This window comes from Callorhinchus milii, unplaced genomic scaffold (genome assembly GCF_018977255.1).
Source record: "Callorhinchus milii isolate IMCB2004 unplaced genomic scaffold, IMCB_Cmil_1.0 Scaffold6, whole genome shotgun sequence".
Taxonomy (NCBI): Eukaryota; Metazoa; Chordata; class Chondrichthyes; order Chimaeriformes; family Callorhinchidae; genus Callorhinchus; species Callorhinchus milii.
In genome coordinates, this window is record NW_024704747.1 from 18,252,864 (window position 1) to 18,275,181 (window position 22,318).

The following is a 22,318-nucleotide window of genomic DNA, read 5'->3' on the forward strand; positions in this document are numbered from 1 at the left end:
AAAAGCATTGAGCAAAATGGTGAGAAAGAAAATGTCATAAGTTGTAGATAGTTCAGTTTAGAAATGAGGTAGAGTAAGTCAGTCCCCTGAAAAATCACAGTGTTCTCATGGAGGTGATAGTGAGCAAAGAATGTCACCTGGGTAAATTATTATTCTCACAGCAAGCAAAAGATCAATATTGTAAATGGTGACACTTGCTTCTGTATCAAACAATCTCAGAAACAAATGAGCTGAAATAAGATAGGGATGTGATGCTGATGAAATCACCATTGCTAGGCCACTAGATCCCACCAATCTCAGAGAAAGAAGCTTCTTGTGTGGAAATGGATGTGTAGAAATTGCACCTAGACTTAATCTATTAATGTGTAACACTTTAAGAGCTTCCAGAATTTGACAAAATGTTAAATACAACTTTAATTTTCAAACTAGTTTTCTTTACTTTCTTTCAAGAACTACAGAAAACATGCTTCAAAGTTAAATTGAATTGAACAATTTGCCGAATTCTACATACTCTGGAATACTATATTAATAAATTAATAAAATAAATTAAGACCCAGGTAGAATTTTACTGAGTCTCAGAAACCTTGATGTTATGAAATCACTAGATACTAAAAAACAATCTCAAGTCAGATGATATCAAAAGTACTAGCTCCAATACTTTTGAAAGACTGTTTTGAGCGGTATTTATGAGTATATTCCAATCCTTGAGTATTAATATGGCTACACCTTACATGTAATGACAGGAAATTACTGAAGAAGGTCAAGTTATGACATAGCTGTGTTTACCGTACAGTATATAGTGTACACCGCAACTTTTTTTATGAAATCATTACTTTTATGGTACACATTGCAAAATATGGAGTGGGATATTGAAATATTAATTTCAATTTAGATATCAACTCTCAAATCAGTACTAAACTAGTGGTTTCTAATTTGCAAAGAAATCTTATTTTATTGAAAAATACCTCAAAATCCTCTATCCTGCAGTCGTTTGCATGGTTTAGCAAAGGCTTTTTTTTCAAAACATGCAAAAGACACAGCAGTTACTCAATAAAAAGTTCACCTCTCAGAAAAGTGATATTAACATACAGATGATTAAGTCAACAGTGACATTCCCTTTGTAAAATTTTGCATTCTTAAAATTATGTTTCATTGCTGGGTTTTAGGATTGACAGTCGTTACCTATTCCTACTATTACATTTTGATATTGGTCAGTTTTTTTTGAATTTCAAGATAACCCAAAGAAAACAGGCTAAAGATGAAATTATGGTTTAAGGATCGACTATCTTTATATTTGGAAGAGCAATTGCAAACTTATTTATAACAGAACACATTCATTCAGATACTTTCCTGCTATGAGGCAAAGTGTTTATATAATGCCACCAATTGACCATTTAGGATGCACCTATTGGCCAATTTTCTCCTTAAATCTAAAAAGAGTAATAACGACTTACTTAACTGTACCTAAGCTAAAACATAACAGCATAACTAGATTGAAACAGTAATACTTCCAACATTATACTATATTAATACTACGGTCCTACTACGTTAAAACATGACATTTAGGAAGGATATGTATAAATGCAAATACGATAAAAGGTACCATGTGCAGAGAAGCAAGTGGTCCAATACTCAAGGCTTTTTTTTTTACTCAAGCCGTACACACTAAGTAATACCTCTGCATCAAGTGAGAAAGGGTTAAAAACAACCCAGTCTAAATAAACATTATAATTTAAATGCGACATATACAATATTACAAAACATTACAAAAAGATAGATAACACAAAATGGTAAAAATAAACAATTTAGGCCATATGAATTCACATGGAAAACTTAAATACAAAGGAAAGGTGTAAAAACATATCAACATCAATACTTCTTAAAAATAGAGGTGCGACTTTAAGCTGAAAATGGAAGGTTTACATTTCCCTTCTAGTTTATTAAATCTCCACTTTCAGCCTCCAGGCATTTTTCAAAAATCAGCATAACTACTATTCTGTACCACACTGCCACATATTATGCTGGTCTGGATTATTTGCAAATTCTAAAGAATTCACAATGTAGCCATGATTCTTAAAAATGGTCAGGTTCTAACAACGTATACTGCAAAATCTCTTCGGTTTGAAGTATAAAATGCAGACATGCTCAGACATATTAACAGTGGCATGTTTGATAACATAACATGTTTTTCCAATTTACAAACCAAGATGCCTTGGCTATATATTTAAACCCATCCTGCTTAATCCTACTTCCACTATTTCAAGTAGTTTTTAAAAAACTGAATAGCTCAAAGAATCATTTCTTACACATAGCTTCTAACATTAAGACTTATCCGGATGTCTCCTTTCATACATGTATGTATTCAAATGTGGTAATAGCACTATAAACTCTTCTACTTAACAGATTCAGTTGAGGAAGGTGGAGTAAGGATGGAATCTTCAGCTCGGTATTCCTTCCTCAGATGGTAATGTGGACTTCGAGTGTAACGAGGTTTTATCCCAACTGGTGGCGGCTGAGAAAAATTTCTTCTGACAGGATGTAACCTTGATTCCTAGATGCATAAATTAATATGAGATTGTTGACAAATGTATATATTGATCATTCATCCATCGTTTTATGGCAAAGCCCAGTAGTAACATTAATTGAGATTGTATAACCAACTGCAATTAATGTACAGATAATGCATCACGCAAAATGTACTATAAAAAACAAAAATGTCCTCCAGTTATACTGTCACTATAGTATATACAAGAAATTTTCAATTAAAAATGTTATTCTGGGAGAATTAAAATATGGGCAAGAAAATAATACGTAAAATAGGGAATGGAATATATTATAAGATGTTCCTACCTTAACTTGTTCCTGTTGCATTACAGGTGCTGCTACTGCCATAGGACTTTGGGTGTAAACTTGGTGGTACGGTGCTTGCACACCATGATCAGTGTAAGGCTGAGGGGAAAAAAGATCTCCATCATTAACAATTATATTCATTACCCAATAAATGAAAGGCAGAAAAACAAACGCTTTTTTTTACAAATATCTTGTTTTTTCTCTCAATATGGCAAGAATAGCAAGTAAATATGGCAATGATATTACCAGTATAAAAAACGCTGTTATCACACCCCTCCTCAAAAAACCCATTCTGGATCCCTCTGATCTCACACTACCGGCCCATTTCCAATCTACCCTTCCTTGCCAAAGTCCTGGAACACATTGTTGCACGTTAACTTTGTTTTTTTTCCCTGCCTCTCTTCCCTTATCCACTTTAGTGGGAATGCATGTTTGGAGTCCTAGTTAACCAACTGCCTCCATTTCATCTCGGCAAATGGTTTGTCCTCCCACCCCTGGTGCCCCAGGGCTCTATCCGCAGAGACACAGTGTAAACTTCCACATGTCTGCGGATGACACACAAATCTACTTCGACTCCTCCAGTACCGCCGACGTTTTATCAGCTTGTCTGGAAGACGTCAGGGCCTTGATGACTCTAAACTTCCTGCAACTGAATGTGGACAAGACAGAAACCATACTCCTTGGCTCCTGTCACTCCTGCAGATCTGAACTCTTCAACCTCCCTGGGATCTCCCTCACCGAACCAGTGCACAATCTAGGCCTCCAGTTTGACCCCCAGTTGTCCTACCTTCCCCACATCCGGTCACTGACCAGGACTGCCTGCTTCCATCTCCGTCGCATGGCCTGCCTCTGACCGTACCTTACCCTAATTGCAGCCAAAACATTCGTACATGGGTCTTGCCACCTCCCGCCTGGATTATTAAAGTGCACTCCTCGCCGGTCTCCCCAGCTCCACTATTCAAAAGATCCAGCTCATTCAGAACTCTGCCGGGCGCATATTTACCCAGATCAAACCTCTGTACCCACATCACCAGTTCTGGCCAGGCTCCATTGACTATCATCGAACAGATCGACTTCAAGATCCTCACACTCGTGTTCAATTCCCTTCACTTTCTGGCACCTCCCTACTTCTCCGACCTCCCAACTCCCCAATCCACCTCCCTTGCACCCTCCACTCCACCATTAGAAGTCACACTTTTAGCCACTACACCCCAAAACTCTGGCACCCTCTCCCTCAATCCCGCTGCCTTGTCCCCTCTCTCCCATTTTCAAGTCCCGCCTGAAATGCTTCCTCTTTGACCGTGCTTACGGCCTCTTCCCCCCGCGGCTCGGAGTCAGGCTCCGCCAATGTTAAGCGCTCTGAGACGCTACCCTGCATGGAGGGTGCTATATAAGTGCTTGTTGTTGTTATTGCTGGGATTCAGAGTACAGTTCAGCATTTAGGTATTAAGCATGTAAACTTTGTAAAGTGTATACAATACTGCCACGTAATTGCTTGAGATAATTTGCATTAGCACTTTCATAAAGGATGACTAAGATAGTAGTTACAGCTCATGTACTGTCTCATGATTGATATTGGGATGCAGTCAACAATGATTTAATGTAGCTATTTTTAATAGGTTGAAATTTGAAGAATATTCCCCCCATTGAAATTCAAAGAATATTTTCTCCTTTTCTTCAAACTACTTCTTGTTATCATCAAGTATTCTAAATCGTCAATGAGCATTCGTTACATTCCTTTCAGAGATGCTCAGATCATGAATATCACAGGAAGCAGCCCAGATTGGACAAGAGAGGCCATAAAATACATCCAAATGCTATCCCTCAAATCAACTAGATCTACATTAGTAGATGCCAGCTGAACTTAGGGTGAGGCTCAGCTACAAAGGCTTCCACTAACCTCATAATGCAGCCGAACAAAATAAGAATGATACAAAGAGCTGCTGCTGTCCATGGAATCATACTTCAGGATAATTCACAACTTTCGTGGCAGATGTGGTAAGGAAAGGAACACAGTGGGAATAAATAACCTCTTGATATGGCATTTGGAACATCTGAGGGCTATATTTAAATAGGACCGATTCAGAAAAGCTGTCATTGGAACATGTGGGACTAACTTAGAGGGAAGACAATACAAGAAACATTATACAAAAGAATTGGCTAAAACAAGAGATGAGGATAAATTCAATAAAATCCTTCAAATTCACTTTAACGATACAAAATACTCTACATTCACTGCTTGCGTTAAAATAAAGTTTAGAGACATGGGTAGCACAATGGTGTAGTAAATTGGTGTTCTAATCCATCCTGGCTAGTGGTGGAACATGGATGAATTCCTTTCATTACTTAAATAGCAAGCTCCTCATTATGGTGTGGCCATTAAAATGAAGTCAAGTAGAGCCAGGTGTATTTGCCATGGGGGGGGTAAAAAAAAAATGACGGGGGAAAAAATACCCCAGCCCATCCTTGCCTACCTTCTAAAGGGCAGACTAGAGCAGCATCGACAAAAGCTCAGAGCAAGTTGCTAACTTTATCACCATCAAGTGTAAAATGCTGTATAGCCAAGAAAGACCTAAGAGAGGAAGACAAATTTAAAAATGGACCACTCCTAATAGGAGATGGATAAATAACTGGTTGGGAAAAGCACTGGAGATTTTTTCGGGTAGGAATAGACAGAGATGATCAAATACTATACACAATCTGATCATATTCTATGCTGTAAGAGTTGGAAAGGGGAAGTGAATGTGGTCTGCAGCAGGCAGGAATTAATGGCAATGTGAGGATAGATGAATATTGTTAATTTCTGCATAATTTTTTGAGAATCAGGTGAATTTATGTACAAGTAAATGAGTTAAGTAGAACAACAAGATTCAACAAGATTCCATTTATAGAGCGCCTTTCACGTCAGGAGGACGTCCCAAGGCGCTGCACAGTTGGGTCATGACCCGAGCAGTGGGGAAATGGTCAGGGTGAGGGGAGGGAAGGGAGGGAGAGAGGAGGGGGGAAATGGTCAGGGTGAGGGGAGGGAAGGGAGGGAGCGAGGAGGAGGAAGAGAGTCGAGAGGGGAGCTGAAGGCACGGTCAAAGAGAAAGGTTTTGAGACCGGCCTTGAAGGAGGAAAGGGAGGAAGCAAGACGAAGGCACTGGGGGATGGAGTTCCAGAGCCTGGGGGCTGAGAGGCTGAAGGCCCGACCACCGATGGTAGGGCGGTTGGGGCGGGGGACGTGGAGCAGACCGGAGCCAGAGGAACGGAGGGTACGGGCAGGTAGGTAGGGGTAGGTAGGTAGAACCCACATAAGCGTACACATTTACTGTGGAAGAAGTAGGCTTGATGGACCCTTACTTTCTTTAGTTCTAATGAAAGGAACTGAAGATATAGGAATCACAACCTCAAATCTCTGGGGTCAATTTAACAGTTCATTCGACATTGAATATACACTGATATACAGAAGAAATGTCTCTTGGACTCCATTCTCAATGGTAATGCCTATAAAACTGGGCATGCAACATTAAATATGTGGATTTTGCCTCAGATTTATCAAAATGCCGGTATCCTGCTAAACACCAGTTGATTATCTGGTTATCCAACGCCATGTTTTATGGGTGTCACCAATTGAGGAAAGTATTAAGTGGTTCGGCCTTGTACATACAATGTAAAAAAAAGTAGAATGAACTCTAAAGCTGACCCCAAAAACACAAAAATATTGCTATTGAATCAAATTCAATAACATACAATAATAAACTAATAAAATGAATCAACCCAAGACCTATTCAGATTCTAAAAATGACAGTGGTCTAATTTACCATGTTTTAACAGGATTCCTTACCAAGGAATCAGAGTCACATAACAGCAAGTAACTAACGGTAGTTATTTTTACCTCAGGCATAGAGACTTCCATCACTGGAAGAGGAGGAAGTGCGCATCCACCATCTGAGGCAATTCCATTGGTTGATAAATCATCTCAGGTGGTTGTAGATATAACACAGGAGCTGTAGAAGCTGGTGACTAATTAAACAAGTAAATAGTTAAACAAAAACATTTATGAAAGGGGTAAACAGTTTGTCAGACAAAACCCTTTGGATGTTTTGTTGGGTGAAATGGAGTGGGCCCAACAATCCAGTTTATTATTACAGTTGTGTGAAACTGCTCCTTTATACCATCTGTACATCCATTTATTCATTACCCTGATGTAGAAGTGAATTTGTTATCTCAGTAAAAATGCAATTGAGTGCATTTTGTAGAAATAACAACTCCAGATCACAAAAGGGACTATGAACACACGAGGTAGAGATCCAAATTAGTCAGGTGCTGGAAAAGAGAGACAGCTAGGACTGGATTACGGTCAGACAGATTTTGTCCATTTGAGATAAGGAAGTTCAAGACCTTTTTGCATCTGAAGCCAAATGCGAAGATGGAAGGGGCTTGAAGAAAAGGATGGAAGTGATTCAAGGTGGAATAAAGTAGCTTGGGGTTATTCTCGATTTGTAAGGCAACTTTGGAAATAGAATATTTTTACCGTGGGAGAGGCGATAATTTGGAAGATAGACAAGTCAAGATTTGAAATTAGTGCAACTATAAGACTATTGTATATTGCAAAGTTACATCTAGAATATCGGAGGACCTACTGACTTTAATTTCAAGGTTAAACAATTTACAATAGCCTACTGACAGAAGATTAAAGAGCAAGGTGGTATAGAGAGTAAATGTAACCCAACCGTCCTAGAAATCACGTTTCATACAGGGATAATGTTCCAGTTGATTTTGTACCCTTGGAATGACAGCCAATTCCTATTTATAAACAACTATTCAAAAAGAATAATTCTAGTTGTGTCGAATTAGTTATAGTCAAAAAGAGAAGCGAAATGTCCAAAACTGCAGCATTATTGTGTTTTCAGAAAAACAGGTAGAACCAGTATTGTTGCAAAGCATGTTGCCTCTGAAAGATGCAGGCCAATGGCTTACACAAGAAGCTGAAGTTACTATTTTTTTACCTGTGGCAATCCCCACTGCCACTGTCCTGCAAGACAATGAGCTGGTGCCTGCAAATTAAACAAAAAATGATTTATTTTAAATAAACTTGAAGACATTTATTCCAATTTTTGAGAAAGATGAGAAAACACTGCTGCTGTACAAAATGCTGAGGTACAAAAATCCATTGATTTAGTAAATATAATCCAGCTGCTTGGAAAAAACCTCTCAGTTCTACCGATCACATAAATGAAAGCAAGAAAAATCCCACAAAAGCCTGGCTTAGAGAGAAAACTATTTATTACAACAAACATGACTTCTTTGTTTGTTCCAGGATGTGGCTTTGGGTGGGCTGACTGGAGGCATTTGAGCCATTGTACAGATTAAGAGATATTCAATGTGTTAACATTTTATCCTAAATCTCCTTTAGCTTGAAGGAGAAGCTTCTGTTTGAGAGCAGGAATTCTCTCAAGTTGCTGTCCTCTTTTGAGAAGACAAGAGATCTGAATACAAACCAATAAGAGAAATCTTTTCCTCTAATCAGTTTTTACTTTTTTGTACTGAGTATACAGGTTTTAGTATATTATGAAGACAAAGTTGAGATTACTAAAGCTAGAACAGCCTTATCAAGCTAATGTATATTATTCAGTTACTTTCAACAACAATAAGAGAAACCCTTTTCAGCACCCCTTGTTGCAGCATATCCAGTTCCACCTTATGTAATTTGTTTCAGATTTGCAGAATTGACATCATTTGTAATATGCAGAGACTTGATGTTTTCCAATATTACCAGCTTAATATCAAAAGCAAATGGGTCCTGCTTAAAATGGATATAATGTCACAATAAACCTCCAGCTTACCAAACTCCAGGTAACCGGAATTTGAACCTAGCTGGTCCCAAACGAAAATAAAAATAATTTCCACAGGTTTGCACGAGGGTAGTCTCACACGGACCCATGTCTCCTAGCATGCACCCCCACCTCACTGTCCTTCCCAATGACCAGGGATTCAGTATTGGAATCCCACAAGCAGAAAATAGCTTTTTTGGTAAATATCAGCATTTACCTGCATTCTTGCAAAAAAAATGCCAGTACTGGCATTGTAATTACATTTTACTGGAAATTCCAGCTTGTCTGACCTCTTCCCCCACTTCCCCATTGGTCCGGCTAGCCAGAGTTTTAGTGTCTTTCCTTTTAAACAAGATGAAATTTGTCACTCAAAATAACGAAGAAGCAAGCCCATTTCCTCTAGCATAGATTAACACTAAGTTTGCATTTCCATCATGCCATTCTGCTGATGGTTTAGTAGTGAAGAAGTACACAATGTGGTATGAAAACAAACTAAGATTCTAATTTCAATCTCTCTCTCTCTCTATATATATATATATATATATTTATATAAAACTAGCCTGACAACCCTCGTATTAGGAATCATATATGATTTCTTTTAACTATTCAGAGAACTTAGCTGGAAGATGTACTTGAGTTGATAATCAAGTAAGGACAGGTCAGGCTTAACCGTGATGGCCCCATGGTCAAATAGCCAGTCAATAATCAGTCAACTCTTACATATGAGTTGGCCCATCATGCTTGTGCTTTAGAAGAGCTACCCAATCAGCGTCTTGGGACGTCCTCCCGACGTGAAAGGCGCTATACAAATGTAATCTTGTTGTTGATCAACACTGTTGATAACTATTGAACCATACCCCAATAGATGCAACAATTATGTCAAAATGCCTTGAGGGGAGATTATGAATAATAAAAAAATCACATATCCCTCTTTTCTAGGAAAAAGACAGTAAATTATTTTTAATTTAACTAGAACTACATTATTTTGTTTATTAGCATATTGCCACAAACTTACACACCCTCCCAAGTCATTTTATACACAAAAAAAATATTCCTTGCATTTGGTCTAGTCTTTCACGACAGGAGGATGCCCAAAGCGCTTCACAGGATACACTGCTAAGTGGAGTGACAGTGTGTTTTGTGGGCAAACGTGGCATATGTTCTAAAATGAAGGAAACTATTCCATTAAATCTCTTCAGGAATCAAAACCTCAGGACTGAGCAAAGTTAAAAGGATCCAATTAATATAGCAAGCTATAAATTCCTACCTGGTAGTGGTATGCTGGCTGCTGATAAATTGGTTGAGCTTGATGAGCCACCATTACTGGTGAGCTGGAAATAGAGCGGGGCTGATGATAAAGAATAAAGTTGAACAACTTTAAAAATGGAACTTAGTTCTCATGTGGAACCATTTCATGAGAAGCAAAACTCTAAACTTAAAATTGGACTCACAATACTTCAAATATTATCACATGCAAATTGCAATTTCTTACTTTTTACAACCTGTTATCTTAGAATATTACAGCACAGAAGGGGGCCATTTGGCCCATCATGCCTGTGCTTTGGAAGAGCTACCCAATCAGTCCGACTCCCCCAGTCTATTGTGAAATCAACCAAAGCAAAGAGAGTCAAATAAGTTTACTTACAGGCCAAGGTTGTGGGACTGAGGTCATTTCTGGGCTATGAAAATAAGCCACTCCATTGTGATATGTATATGGGTATCCAGTTGAGGTGGTTAGATACATGGTTCCAGCTGCTGGCATTAAACTTGTTCCTATTTAGTAAATAGAAAAGGGTCAATAAAAAAAAACTGCTTCCTGAAGATATAAAGCTATCTAATGAGGTCCATTTTCCACCTCCTTTAAATATTGGTGGAAAATAGCCTCTAATAGCTCACAAAATTATGAGATCCTAAAAAAATCTTTACATTTGACATAACGCCTTATCACTTCGTTGATTGAGACGTCTCAAAGAGCTTCACCGAATATACTGTAAAGTGGATTGACTGTATTTTGTGGGAGAAACGCAGCAGCCAAGTGAGCATAGTCATGTCACGCAAACAGTTGTGGATACAGTCCAAGATCCTGGTCCTCACCGTCAAAGCCTTTCACGGCCTTGATCTTCCTACCTGTGACCTCCTAAATCGTTACTGACCTGTCCGCATGCTTCACGTCCCCCACCCCACCATTGGCAGGCGGACCTTCAGTATCTGCCCCCACCCTCTGGAATTCCATCCAGCAGTCCTTCTGCCTCACCCCCTTCCTTGCCTCCTTCAAGACCCTCCTCTTCGATCGTGCCTTCGGTTACCTTCCTATCTCTCTCCCCATCCTTCACCCATCCTGATCCCAACCACCAGCTCGGATGCAGATCCCTGACTGTCCAGCGCCTTGGGACCTCTTCCTGATGCGAAAGGCGCTACACAAATGTAATTTGTTGTTATGGATTGAGTGACCCAAATTTTGGGGGATTATTACTGCCCCCCCGAAAGCAATCCGACAATCGACTAACAGCTGGGAACCTACTTACTGCTAGGCAAACAGAAGATTCAAGTTTTTTTTGCTTTTCATTATTCTTTGAAGGAAGTTACTGTACATACAAGTAGGATATTATTGCAAAAGCATGGCAAAAATATTTAAGATATTCTTTTAAGAAATTCACACCCTGAGCAGGCAGGTGATCTTGCAACAAATGAAAGTTTTTTTTTGGTACTTTCCAATACTAATGCTATGAAACACTTAATTTGACCAGTCAATGGGGATTGCAAATATACTTACGTGGAATGCCCACTTGTTGTTTTCTTATTGCAGGGCCAATGTTGAGTTTTTTATCTTTATAATTCAACTTTTCAGCCTGGAATAATAAGGACTAAATATAAATTACCTCATTTTACAATGCTACATATAGAAAAATGTCTATGTTAAACAAAGATTTTGAGATTAATTTGAGAAATGGTGCATTTGTGAAATTGAGTAATCATTCCCTGGAAAAAAAATTAGAACTACCAAAGTTTATGAAAACTCCGATCAAATTGGTTTTGTACTTTTTGTACAAATCACACAAATACATCAATAGAAGTTGAACAATGTTATTCTTCAATATTAAACTTGAACCACTATATTGTTAAATAAAACATCCCTAATTTAGGACACCAGAAGATACGTTTTCTTTTGAGGTATACTTCTTGGTTAAACCCACTTATGAAAAATGGGAATCAAATGCATTTCCACCCTGTTTGTATCAGATGAGGTTTGCTTGCTCAGTTTCCCTTTCCACTTTCCCTTATGAGAAAGTTGCGAATTCAAGTCTCACATTGGGACTCAAGGCTAAAATGACATTCCAGAGCTGTGTTAATGGGAGGTTTTGACTTTTGGGTGAGACATTAAATTTAGGTTCTCATTTGCCTTTTTTAAATGGTGTTGAAGATCCATCATATTGAAAAAGAAAAGGGAATTTTTCCCAGTAACCTTTGCCAACAATTCTTCAGAATTGGTCATTTTTCTCATGGTTTCGTTTCGCTCAAAACCTACAAATGACAGTGATTAGCTACCCATTGAGATTTGTTGATGTGATGAGGCAGTTTTGTTTGGAACTGTTGTGTGGTTTGTCCATATTTTGTGCTCCCCTTTATTTGTTCCTTTTTAGCAATCCAGAACAATTTGAACAAGCCAGTTTATGTGTAATAATGTGCAGCCAATTCTCCATGCCTAGGCCTCCCCCAGATGGGGAAGAGATTCTGATCAGCACCACCGCTGCTGATATGCAACTAACACTGTATCAGCGAGTTTTTTTAAAACCAGTCTCCACCACTGGAGGGCATCAGATGCTGCCGAGACTACCATAGGCTGTTCAGCACAGAGGTTGGGAACCGATCCGTGAGGAGCCAGGATGCATAAACAATTGACAAAGTTATGATGGTGTTATCAATTTAATATTATTACATTAGCATCTGCTCTTAACATTATTTATTTATAGTTACTTGTAGGTACAGCATAACTGCATCTCAAGATAATACATGCGACAGTGCAGGCAGCAGCTAGAGGAGAAGCCATTGATGGCCATGAAGTGCAGAAGGTGGGAAAGGTAGATTTAGAACCAGGCAAGAACAGAACCATTGAGGTGGAGGTGAGAGGAGAAGTGGCGAAGAATAGAGTGTCAACAGTAATGAAAGCAGCCGAGGTCGAGAAGGATGAGACACGATAACTCCGGTCGCAGGTGGACAGAATGTAATTTGTCACTTTGACCAGGGCTGTCTGTGCTGTGGGCAGCACAAAACCCAGTTTGGAGGTTCATTGAGGGAACGCTGGGAAAAAGTGAAGCTGGGAAGTGACCACTCATTCCATGATCTTTGTTAAAGAAGATTTGGAATCGGATGGTAGTTGGAGAGCAGAGATGGGTCAAGAGAAGTTTTTTTTTTGAAGGCAGGCATGATGACAGTTGTCTTTAGGGGGATGGGTACAAGTGCCATTGGATAGGAAGAGGTTAACAAGGTCTGCTACTACAGGGGAAAGGAGGTGGAGCTGGGAGCTGAAGAGAGGGGTAGGGATGAGCTTAAGAGAGCAGGTGGTGGGTTTCATACAGGAAATGGAGGTGAGTAAGGGGGGGGGGGGGGGGGGGGGGGAGAGAAACGGGGTCAAAAGTGTGGAGGGATGAGGGAGCTGGAAGGGAAGCATGAGGTGGGGACAGGGTGCTGGTACAGGGGCTAGAGGCCTGTCTCCAAGCCAAGGTGGGGTGTGTGGAAAGGCGGCTGTAAGCACGGTCGAAGAGGAAGGTTTTCAGGCAGGACTTTAAGGGGAGAGAGGGAGCAAAGCAGAGGGATTGAGGGAGAGTGTTCGAGTTTCAGGGCGTAGTGACTGAAAGCGCAATGTCCAATAGTGGAGGGTGCGAGGGACAAACTGGAGGTCAGTGCCAGTCAAGCGGATGCACCGGGTGGTGGAGTGGGGAGGTCGGAGAGGTAGGGAGGTGCCAGGGAGTGGATGCATTTGACTCAAGGTATTGGAAAGGATGGCAGAGGCATGGGAGGGTGGACATGAGTTGGGTTATGGTTGAAGAGTCTGGGGTTATCCTTAGCTTCCAAGATGATTTTGGAATAAAAGGATGATTTAGCTGAGGTGAGGGTAGAGCAGTAGTTCTTCGTGGAGCTCTACCGGATCTGATGTTGAACCGTTAATTTGGATTTGCGCCAGGTGCATTCGGCAGAGGGCACCTGAGATTTTGGGGAGGGGAGGTGGTTGGTGCACCAGCAGGAGATGACTAGGGCAAGCGTGTCGAGGATGGCCGAGAGGGAGTTGTTTAGAAAGGTGACCAAGGAGGGTAGGTCATTGCAGAAGGGACACTTATTCATACAAAGTGTGACAGCATATCATTGTCTTCTTTTCAGGTGATCGTCTAGATCCCCCAACTATATACAAGAGCCTTGTTCTGAACAACATCTCAGCTCTTAAACAGAGATCATGTCACATGTATGTATATATAACAGAGATCATTTCAGATGCATGTATGAAACACACATTTCAAAGCACTTGAAATGATGATTCTTTTTCCATGACAGTTACAGGCGTTAGGGAGGACTAGTACGTGTAAAACAAATGTATTACTCTAAGAGATAACAGCATTTTGCAAAATTATTAATGATTAACTCTTACCTCTTGTAAAATTTTTTGAGCGTCTTCCTGTGTTTCAAAAGTAATAAACCCATACCTAAAGAAATGTGTGCACAAGAATATGAACATGAATCTAAGTATATTTTAACAAGGCTTCTTAAATGAAGTAAATGAGATAACTGATAATTGGCAGTACAGTACTTCAAAACCCTCCAGTTTTCATTTTAAGTAAACAAACTTTGAACTGCTAATGAAATATGCAGAACATGGTAATGTTGCAAATGTAATTACAGTTTAAAATAACTTATGAAAAACATAGTAAATCATTTTAAAATATATTTTTGCCAGAAGATCAACTGCAAGCTTTTCCAGAACTGCTCAAAATCTTGTTACCTACCTTTGGTATAATCTACCTCAATCATTGAATGCAGTTAAAATCCCACCTACTCTGTCACACAGAAAAAATATATTCGGGACACTTATCCCATACAAAGTGTGACACCATATCGTTGTCTTCTTTTCAGGCGATCATCTAGATCCCAACTATATACAAGAGCCTTGGTCTAAACAACATTTCAGCTATTAAATAGAGGAAGCACCAAAAACTGATTTGAGACAAAATATAAACACGAACAAAAATAACTAAGGTCAGAAAAAAAGATATGAGGGACATAAAGGGAGCTTTGTAGCAGGAAGCTGAACAACATTCAAACATTGAAAAAGGCCACAACTGTAGTAGGTTCAACTTCCACATACATTGAGCCAATTTACTACAAATGCCAGATGTGGTAAAGTTTCACTTAAACGTTAAAGTCAACATGCACCATCACAGCAAGAATCATTTTCATGAACTTTACAATCAAGAAAATATTGCATGAATTTGCTTTAAAATATCTATTATTTTGCAGATAAGAGTCAGATCAAACACTAGAGTGGATCCTAAATATAGCTACAACATATAGCAAGTACAATGCTAACCTTTCCTGGAAATTCCTGACCAACATGGGAATAAAATGTCTATTTGTGGGTCATTGCTGTGCCACGTTTCCCCCACAAAATTTGCAGTCAATCCAGTTTACAGTACATCTTGTGAAACGCTTTCAGTCATCTGAACAACATAAGGCACTATATCTAATGCAAGGATTATCATTATTAAAATAAGCAGGCAGAGTCCACACCTAATCTGCTGAACTATTCAGACCCAAAGATTTGCTGCACAAAAAAGTATCCTAATCGCACAAAAGACACTCATCAATACACGTAAAACACTAGTTCTATATTTCCCAAGGTAGCACATGGGCAATAAAGTACTAACTAGCACAGGACACCACCATGCATAAAGGGCGCTATATAAATGCAAGTTGTTGTTGGTATAGAATAGTGGGTCAAGGTGCCCCACTTACCAAATTTTGCTGTGATGCGTGGATGAACACCAAAGACCTCCCAGAAGGGGGACGAAAAATAGAAAGGGAAATCATCACTGAGACACTTTTGACATCCTAGACAAACTAACTTTGAAACAGCCAGGTAAACTACTTTAGTTTGTTTAGATGTTACACCGAGTCTCCCTGTTCAGGTGGAACGTTAAAGATCTCACAGCAAATTGGCTGCTGCGTTCGCCAACAAAACAGTCACTACCTTTACAGAAAAATCCTGTGAAGTGATTCGAGACATCTGGACAACATAAGACACTACATCAATTTAAAAAACAATTCTTCCACAACCAAAAATAAATCTAAATCAAACCATTTTGTATCTTCTGTAGATTTTTTGTTTAAAATTTCATGCAAGAAAAACTCCTTTGAGGCCTGGTGGGCACTGCTTGATGAGGCACAAAGGTTGCTATGATAATTCCCATTTGTTTTAAGTTAGCAATTAGGGTAGTACAACTGGCCATAAATTCTCAAGTTTAGACAGGGTACAGGAGAAATCTAACAATATTTCTTACTGCTGAGAATTGCACTCTCGGTGCTTGGGTTAGAAATTGGGGGAATTCAAGCACCAAATCAGATCAGTCCAAAGTGACACTCCAACACAGCACTGGAAGGCACTTCATTATTAGAACATACCATCCTTCTGATGAAGCTAAAACCAGTGTCTTGGTTGCAGTGACGTAAGACAATAAGGAAAGCATTAAAGGCGATTCAAAATAGAAGCAAATTTTGTCGGTTTCTTGCCCAACAACCAAGATAAATTTGTTAATTCACTTCAAGGCTGTTTGTGAGGCCTTTCTCCGAGCAAATTGAGAAGCTCATTGAAAAGTTTCAACATTAAAGCCGCTATATCAAGCTGATATACTGTTGAAGCATAACAGTGAGAATCAGCACCTTTAAAAGAGGAATGCAATAAAGGGGCAAAAAGCTTCAAATAAAAGTATTTACTACTTTCAGCTGTATAGAAGAAGTTTCATTTTAGCTTACATGATTGCACATGGGAGTAAGCACTATTCCTCAAAGGGATGTTCTTTTCAGCTGAGGAACAATCAAAACATTTTATTTTTAGGTTGTCTCCCTACTAGCACATGCACTTGGGAAGGTAATACCTCAGCAAATGGGACACAGACTAGGGAAAATAGAGTGGAGATGTTACAATCATCTCACAGGACTTTTTCCTTATCTGGTAGCTACATTGAGGCTCATAGGTCTCTGCACAGCGGAGAGCTGTCTGAAATGATTCTCATCTGTGCGCACCAGCCATTTTCACATTTAAGGGCCAATGAATGTATGCTAGCGTACCTCCAGAACATCAGCAAAACATTTGAACAGATTTCCCTTGCTAGCATCTGGAGAAAGAAAACACTGCACATTGAGAGAAACATTCTCGTTTTCCATCTTAACGCCATCTAACGCCTTTCTACACCCACAACCAAGAAGGGATGAGGAAATAATGCCTTGAAGTTCAGAATTGTTAACATAAATCTTTCTTAAATGTGGAAGAGCAATAGTCCCAATGTATATTTTCTATATGCCAGAACTAATTATAAATTCACATCTAAAACTATTATTCTTCTGATGTTTTTCATAGGATTTTTCTTCTCGCAAGTTACAAAAGAACATGTTTTTAATAACTATAAACAGGGCTTATGTTAAGGAGCTTGATATTTTAACAGAGATTCTGAAAGTCCTCCAAAAAAGTTACATTCAGAAGTGGATAAATTAAGTCTTTACTGTGTCCTTCAATAGACTCCTGAAATGTTTGAAGGATAGCTAAAATTCAAAGGATTCACTTCTTGTCCAATTTCCAGACTTCTATTGAGAAATACAGGAATCAAACAAGGAAATATCTGTTTTTCTGCTATCCCCTTCCCTGTTTCTGGAAGAATCAAAAATAATTTACCATTGTTCCTTTATTCAAAATGACAAAACTATACTCACCCCTTAGAAACTCCTGCTCTGTCATTGACTATTTTGACTTCTTTAACTGTTCCATACTGAGAAAAAAAATTCCTTAGATCATTTTCATTTGTCTGTTAAAAGAAGAAAAGCTTGATTTAAATAATGATTACAACAAAGTGAACAATTTAAGAATACTGCAGTTACAATTTACATTATTAGGTTCAATAGGAGACTAACCTTAAAATCAATTCCTCCTACAAAAATACGATTAGGAATGACGGTTCCAAATCTTGGGGCACTAGTTGAATTGCTATTGTTCATTGGCACGGGTGACATTGGGTTTGGGGATGGAGATGAAGAATCCATTTGTGTCAAATTAGAATTCTGCTGCTGTAAAAGTAAAATAAAGAAATCACCTCAGATGTAAAAGCTGAAAACATAATGCCAGAAATTTTGAAGAACGATTATTGAAAAGGAATTTAGAAACCTTTTTGTTTGCTCACAAACAGTATATTCTTCCATTCACACTACTAAAACTTGGGATTCCTTCCCTCAGGCAAAACACAAAACAAATTATTTTTAAAATCTCAGTGTATACCGTCTACTCAATCCAGGCCCTTTGCTCCATTTATCATACTATACCACGATTAAAAATGCAAGTAGATTATATACACTCGATAGTCCTCATCTAGCAATCCAGTAACTTTCTAACCAGTGAATTGTTCGATCAGCTACAAAACTACCCTATAAATTGTTTTTGAATGAATAACGTTTTTATAAAAAATGTAATCCAATCTTCCAAAAAGGACAGTGCTTAGCCAGTTTGAAAGAAACTTACAAAATATTTTAAATTAAGCAAATTTAGAAATCGTCACAATAGGTATAAAAGGGCAAATCTAAAGTGAATATGAACACAGAAGAAAGTGAAAATTGAAAAAAAATAGTAAAGTGCGAGTACAGGGAATATTTTTAACAAGTTTTGGTTTCAATTACAATTGCGTTTTTCTCCTCTAATTATTCCAGCGAGTTGGGATCAATAAGTTGTAACAGAGATCCAACCTTTTAGTTGCTGCGGGCTGGATTCCCTATTTTGAGAAAGGTCTGCGGGCTACATCCAGGCTGGGCCAGCTGGCCGCCCGTGGGCCACATCCGGCCCAAGACCATTTCCAAATTCCACTCCTTCCCTGGTGAACGCCCTTCCCAGGGCAGCGGCAGGAACCAGCATCACAGTGCAGAGATTGAAAATAATTCCTGGTGTTACTGTAGTCTGTCAGGAAGGCAAGCGCGACTCTTACAACCGCATCCTTTGCAATGGCCATGCAGATAGTGAAACGCACGGCTGATTGGGAGAGAGGGGGAAGAGAGGGGGGGGGGGGGGGGAGAAAGAGTGAGGAAGGGAGAGAGTGATTAAGAGGGAAGAGTGTGAGAAGTGGAGTGAGTAATTGAAAGTATGTGCATGAGAGGAGAGAGAGCACCTGTTGGACCACGCTGAGTTATAATATGAAACAGAAATAATAAATGTATTCTAATGTTTCAATAAATTTATTTTTATAATAGTATTTTTACTGGAAACATTAACAGGTTTCTAACAAAGTCCTAATACGTATAAAACATTCCAAACAAATAAGACAAATTAAGAAAAAAAGTGAACAATTTTCAAACACAAAAACTACTAGAAAACTGAACAGTGTACTATTGTTAACCTCGAATATAGAAAACGCGTGAATATGATTGGTGAAACCTGCGATTTGGAAGACTCAATATGTCAGTAAATGGAAAAATTATGAAGTGATTAATTAATACCACTCCCAAGAGGACACACTAATACCTAATAATAATTCACCTCTTCATTAAAAAATTCTAATTTGTTTTTACAGAAGGTATTGTTGTACCTATCGTACCTCGCTGCACATGGAAACGGATTTAACTTCTCCAATACCACCACTTACAAGCCTTACTTACGTGTGCACTCAAGAACCAGGTGTAGGTCACTTCTATTTCAATTAATGATGAAAATTAAAACATCATTTTTAAGAGAACCCTCCTCTGGTGTTTTGCCGGGTTTCCAGCCCCAGGTAATAACCTTCAACTTTGGGGAGAATTCATTTGATTGAAGGTCCCCATGGGCACCCTCCCACCCTCTGGAATTCCATCCCAGTCCCTCCACCTAAACCCGTCTCAAGACCCTCCTCTGTGACCGCGCCTTCGGCCACCCTCCTACCCCCCCCCCCCCCAACCCCCCAGCCTTCTTGCCCTCCACACCCCAACCGCAGCTCAGGTGTCCAGCATTTCAGGGCATCCTCCCCTACAGATGTGATTTATTAACCCTCCCCCACCACCACCACCACTAACCAACTCCTTCTTCCCCTCCCCCCCCCCGCCCCCAAACATGGCGACCCCCAAAACACACCCTGGCACGTCGAGGCCGCCCAGAGCTTCTATCCGCCGACCAGCTCGAAAGCCCGTTATTAACGGGAATAACGATGATAAATCCTTGCATTCGGGTTAGTTTTTTTAAATATATAATAAAGAAAATTCTCTTCGTACAAAAATTTTTTTTTTTTTTTTTAAAAAAAGCGACTCACCAAAACCACAACCAAAATTACCATTTATTATAGAGCGCCTTTCACGTCGGAGGCTGTGGGGGTGGGGGCTATGGGGTGGGGGGGGGGGGAGAAACGGTCAGGTTCACTCACGACAGTCTATAACGTCCTCAAGTTGGGCCCCGCCCGGGGTTTTCAGTCAGTTTGGGTGTAGTTCGGTGCCATGACTGAGGTGAATGGGAGGGGGTGGGGGGCAATGGCGGAGAGGGGGGGGGGGGCAATGGCGGAGAGGGGGGGGCAATGGCGGAGAGGGGGGGGGGCAATGCGGTCGGGTCCGGCCTGAACCGGCCTGAACTGGAATAACGGCGCGGCGCTGCCCCGCGCTTTTGGCGGGAAAGAGCCGCAGGGCGGCGGCGCTCGGGAGCCGCAAAAGTTCGACGGCTCTCGACAAGAAAAAAAACCCACGACGGTGTAGGAGGAGGTCAGGAGCCAAGTTCAACGGCAAACGGGGCAGCGTTTTAATCGGCAAATTTATATTATTATTAATAACAATGATGATGATGATAAGTGTAATAGAATTATCATCTTTAATCATATATATATGTTTATTAATTTTTTTGAAAAAAAAACGTGACGGGGACGGTTGGTTATAAAAAGGGTCGCGCGAGGGCGGGATCGGTGGCCACGAACCCTAACCGGGAGAGGCGAGAGAGATGGAGAGAGAGAGAGAGTGGGTTAAAAGGCTTCCATCCTGTCCCGTGTGGCGGTAGAAATAATTGAAATAAAAGGTGAGTTAAAGCTTCCAGTTAACTTATATATATATTTTTTTAAAAAAACCCACAGGCGCAACCCAATCCCCCGCCCGAAACGCCTCGCGCGGGAACACTCTTCTCGAAAGTTCTTCCGACTGGATTTTCACACCTTCGGAAGCGGCGGCGGCGGTAGAAGTCGACTAAAAGCGAGTCCATCCGAACGAACGACATGAGTTTCTCTCCCCATCATCATCAACATCATCTCAAAACAAAACGTGCCGAGTCTGAACTTATAACCCGATGTCCAAACACGTGCGCGTGTGTGTGTGTTGTTGTTGTGGTGGTGGTGGTGGTGTGTGGCCGCGTCGAAATGGGAGCCACGCAGTCACCACCACCAACAACTAACTAACCAACCAACCACACCCCTCTCTCTCTCTCCCCCCCTCACGGGCCTTAACATACCTCCTCTTTGCCCGATTAACAGTCCGGTTATAATCCCCGAACAACATTGGCACATTAGAGGACTCCCCCCCTCCCACCCTGAAAAATAAACACCCTGACAGGACTCCCAAATCCGCTCGACAGCCTTCCTTTCACACCAACCCGGCGCTTTGCACCTCCTTCCCTCCCTCTTATCCACTCACTGCTCGTTCGTTGTCCATTTGTACGGATCCGTTTCGGACTGGGGGTGGTGGTGGGGAGGAGGAGGAGGAGGAGGTGGTGGTGGTTCGACAACACTTGACCCTCAAGGTGCACAAGGAAGCTCCTTAGTTCCGCAGTTGGCTTTTGCGGGCGACAGACAGCGCCTTAAATACCGGGTTGTGCCACAAGGCGTTCAGTGCCCGGGGGGCGGGGAAAAGCCACCGACCTCGTCCCGCAGACCAATCCCCACGTGAGGCGACTGCGGCTACTTTCAGGCCTCAGTGAGTGTTCAGTCGGGTTTGTCTTTTATAAAAAGCCACGAAGTTTTAACATTTCCTTATCACGTTTAGCCACGAGAGATCTGCGGGTTATTTTTTTTTGGGGGGTGGGGGGGGGGGGATTTAACACCAATGCAAGATTCGGTGTGTTTTCATTTTTTAAAAAAAAACCCCAACCTTTTACTTCAGGAAAGTTTTACAAGAGCAACTGCTGCTGTTGTCAATCATCTTGCGGTTCAGCGTCAGTGTGAGTAGGAGAGGGAGTGAGCGCGACTCATGCGTTTTAACTCCTGTGCTGCAGAGGGTTTCGAACTTCTGCTGAAACCCTTTAGAGGTGGAGAAGGAATGCAAACACGTACCCCGAAGTTATTGAAGGTGGCTTCCATGGACTCGAAAGGGTCGTCAGTGGAGAGATCGAAGTCCGTCCATAGAGGAGTGCATGTAGCTTCACAGTGCTCTCACATCTCCATTCGGTCTGCTCTCTTGCCCAGCATTCCTCCAAA

The 22,318-nt window shown here is 40.5% G+C and overlaps 1 protein-coding gene across 1 annotated transcript; it reads right to left on the bottom strand.

Annotated features, from left to right (window-relative positions):
* Nucleotides 1-445: 445 nt before the first annotated feature.
* On the bottom strand, nucleotides 446-22,318 carry LOC103182891 (protein boule-like). The gene is given in 12 exon segments (XM_007900064.2): nucleotides 446-2,551; nucleotides 2,851-2,949; nucleotides 6,728-6,789; nucleotides 6,792-6,855; nucleotides 7,842-7,889; nucleotides 9,934-10,014; nucleotides 10,312-10,439; nucleotides 11,440-11,515; nucleotides 14,308-14,362; nucleotides 17,640-17,731; nucleotides 17,838-17,990; nucleotides 22,175-22,318. Coding segments are annotated over 12 exon segments (1,044 nt in total). The 5' UTR covers nucleotides 22,202-22,318; the 3' UTR covers nucleotides 446-2,392.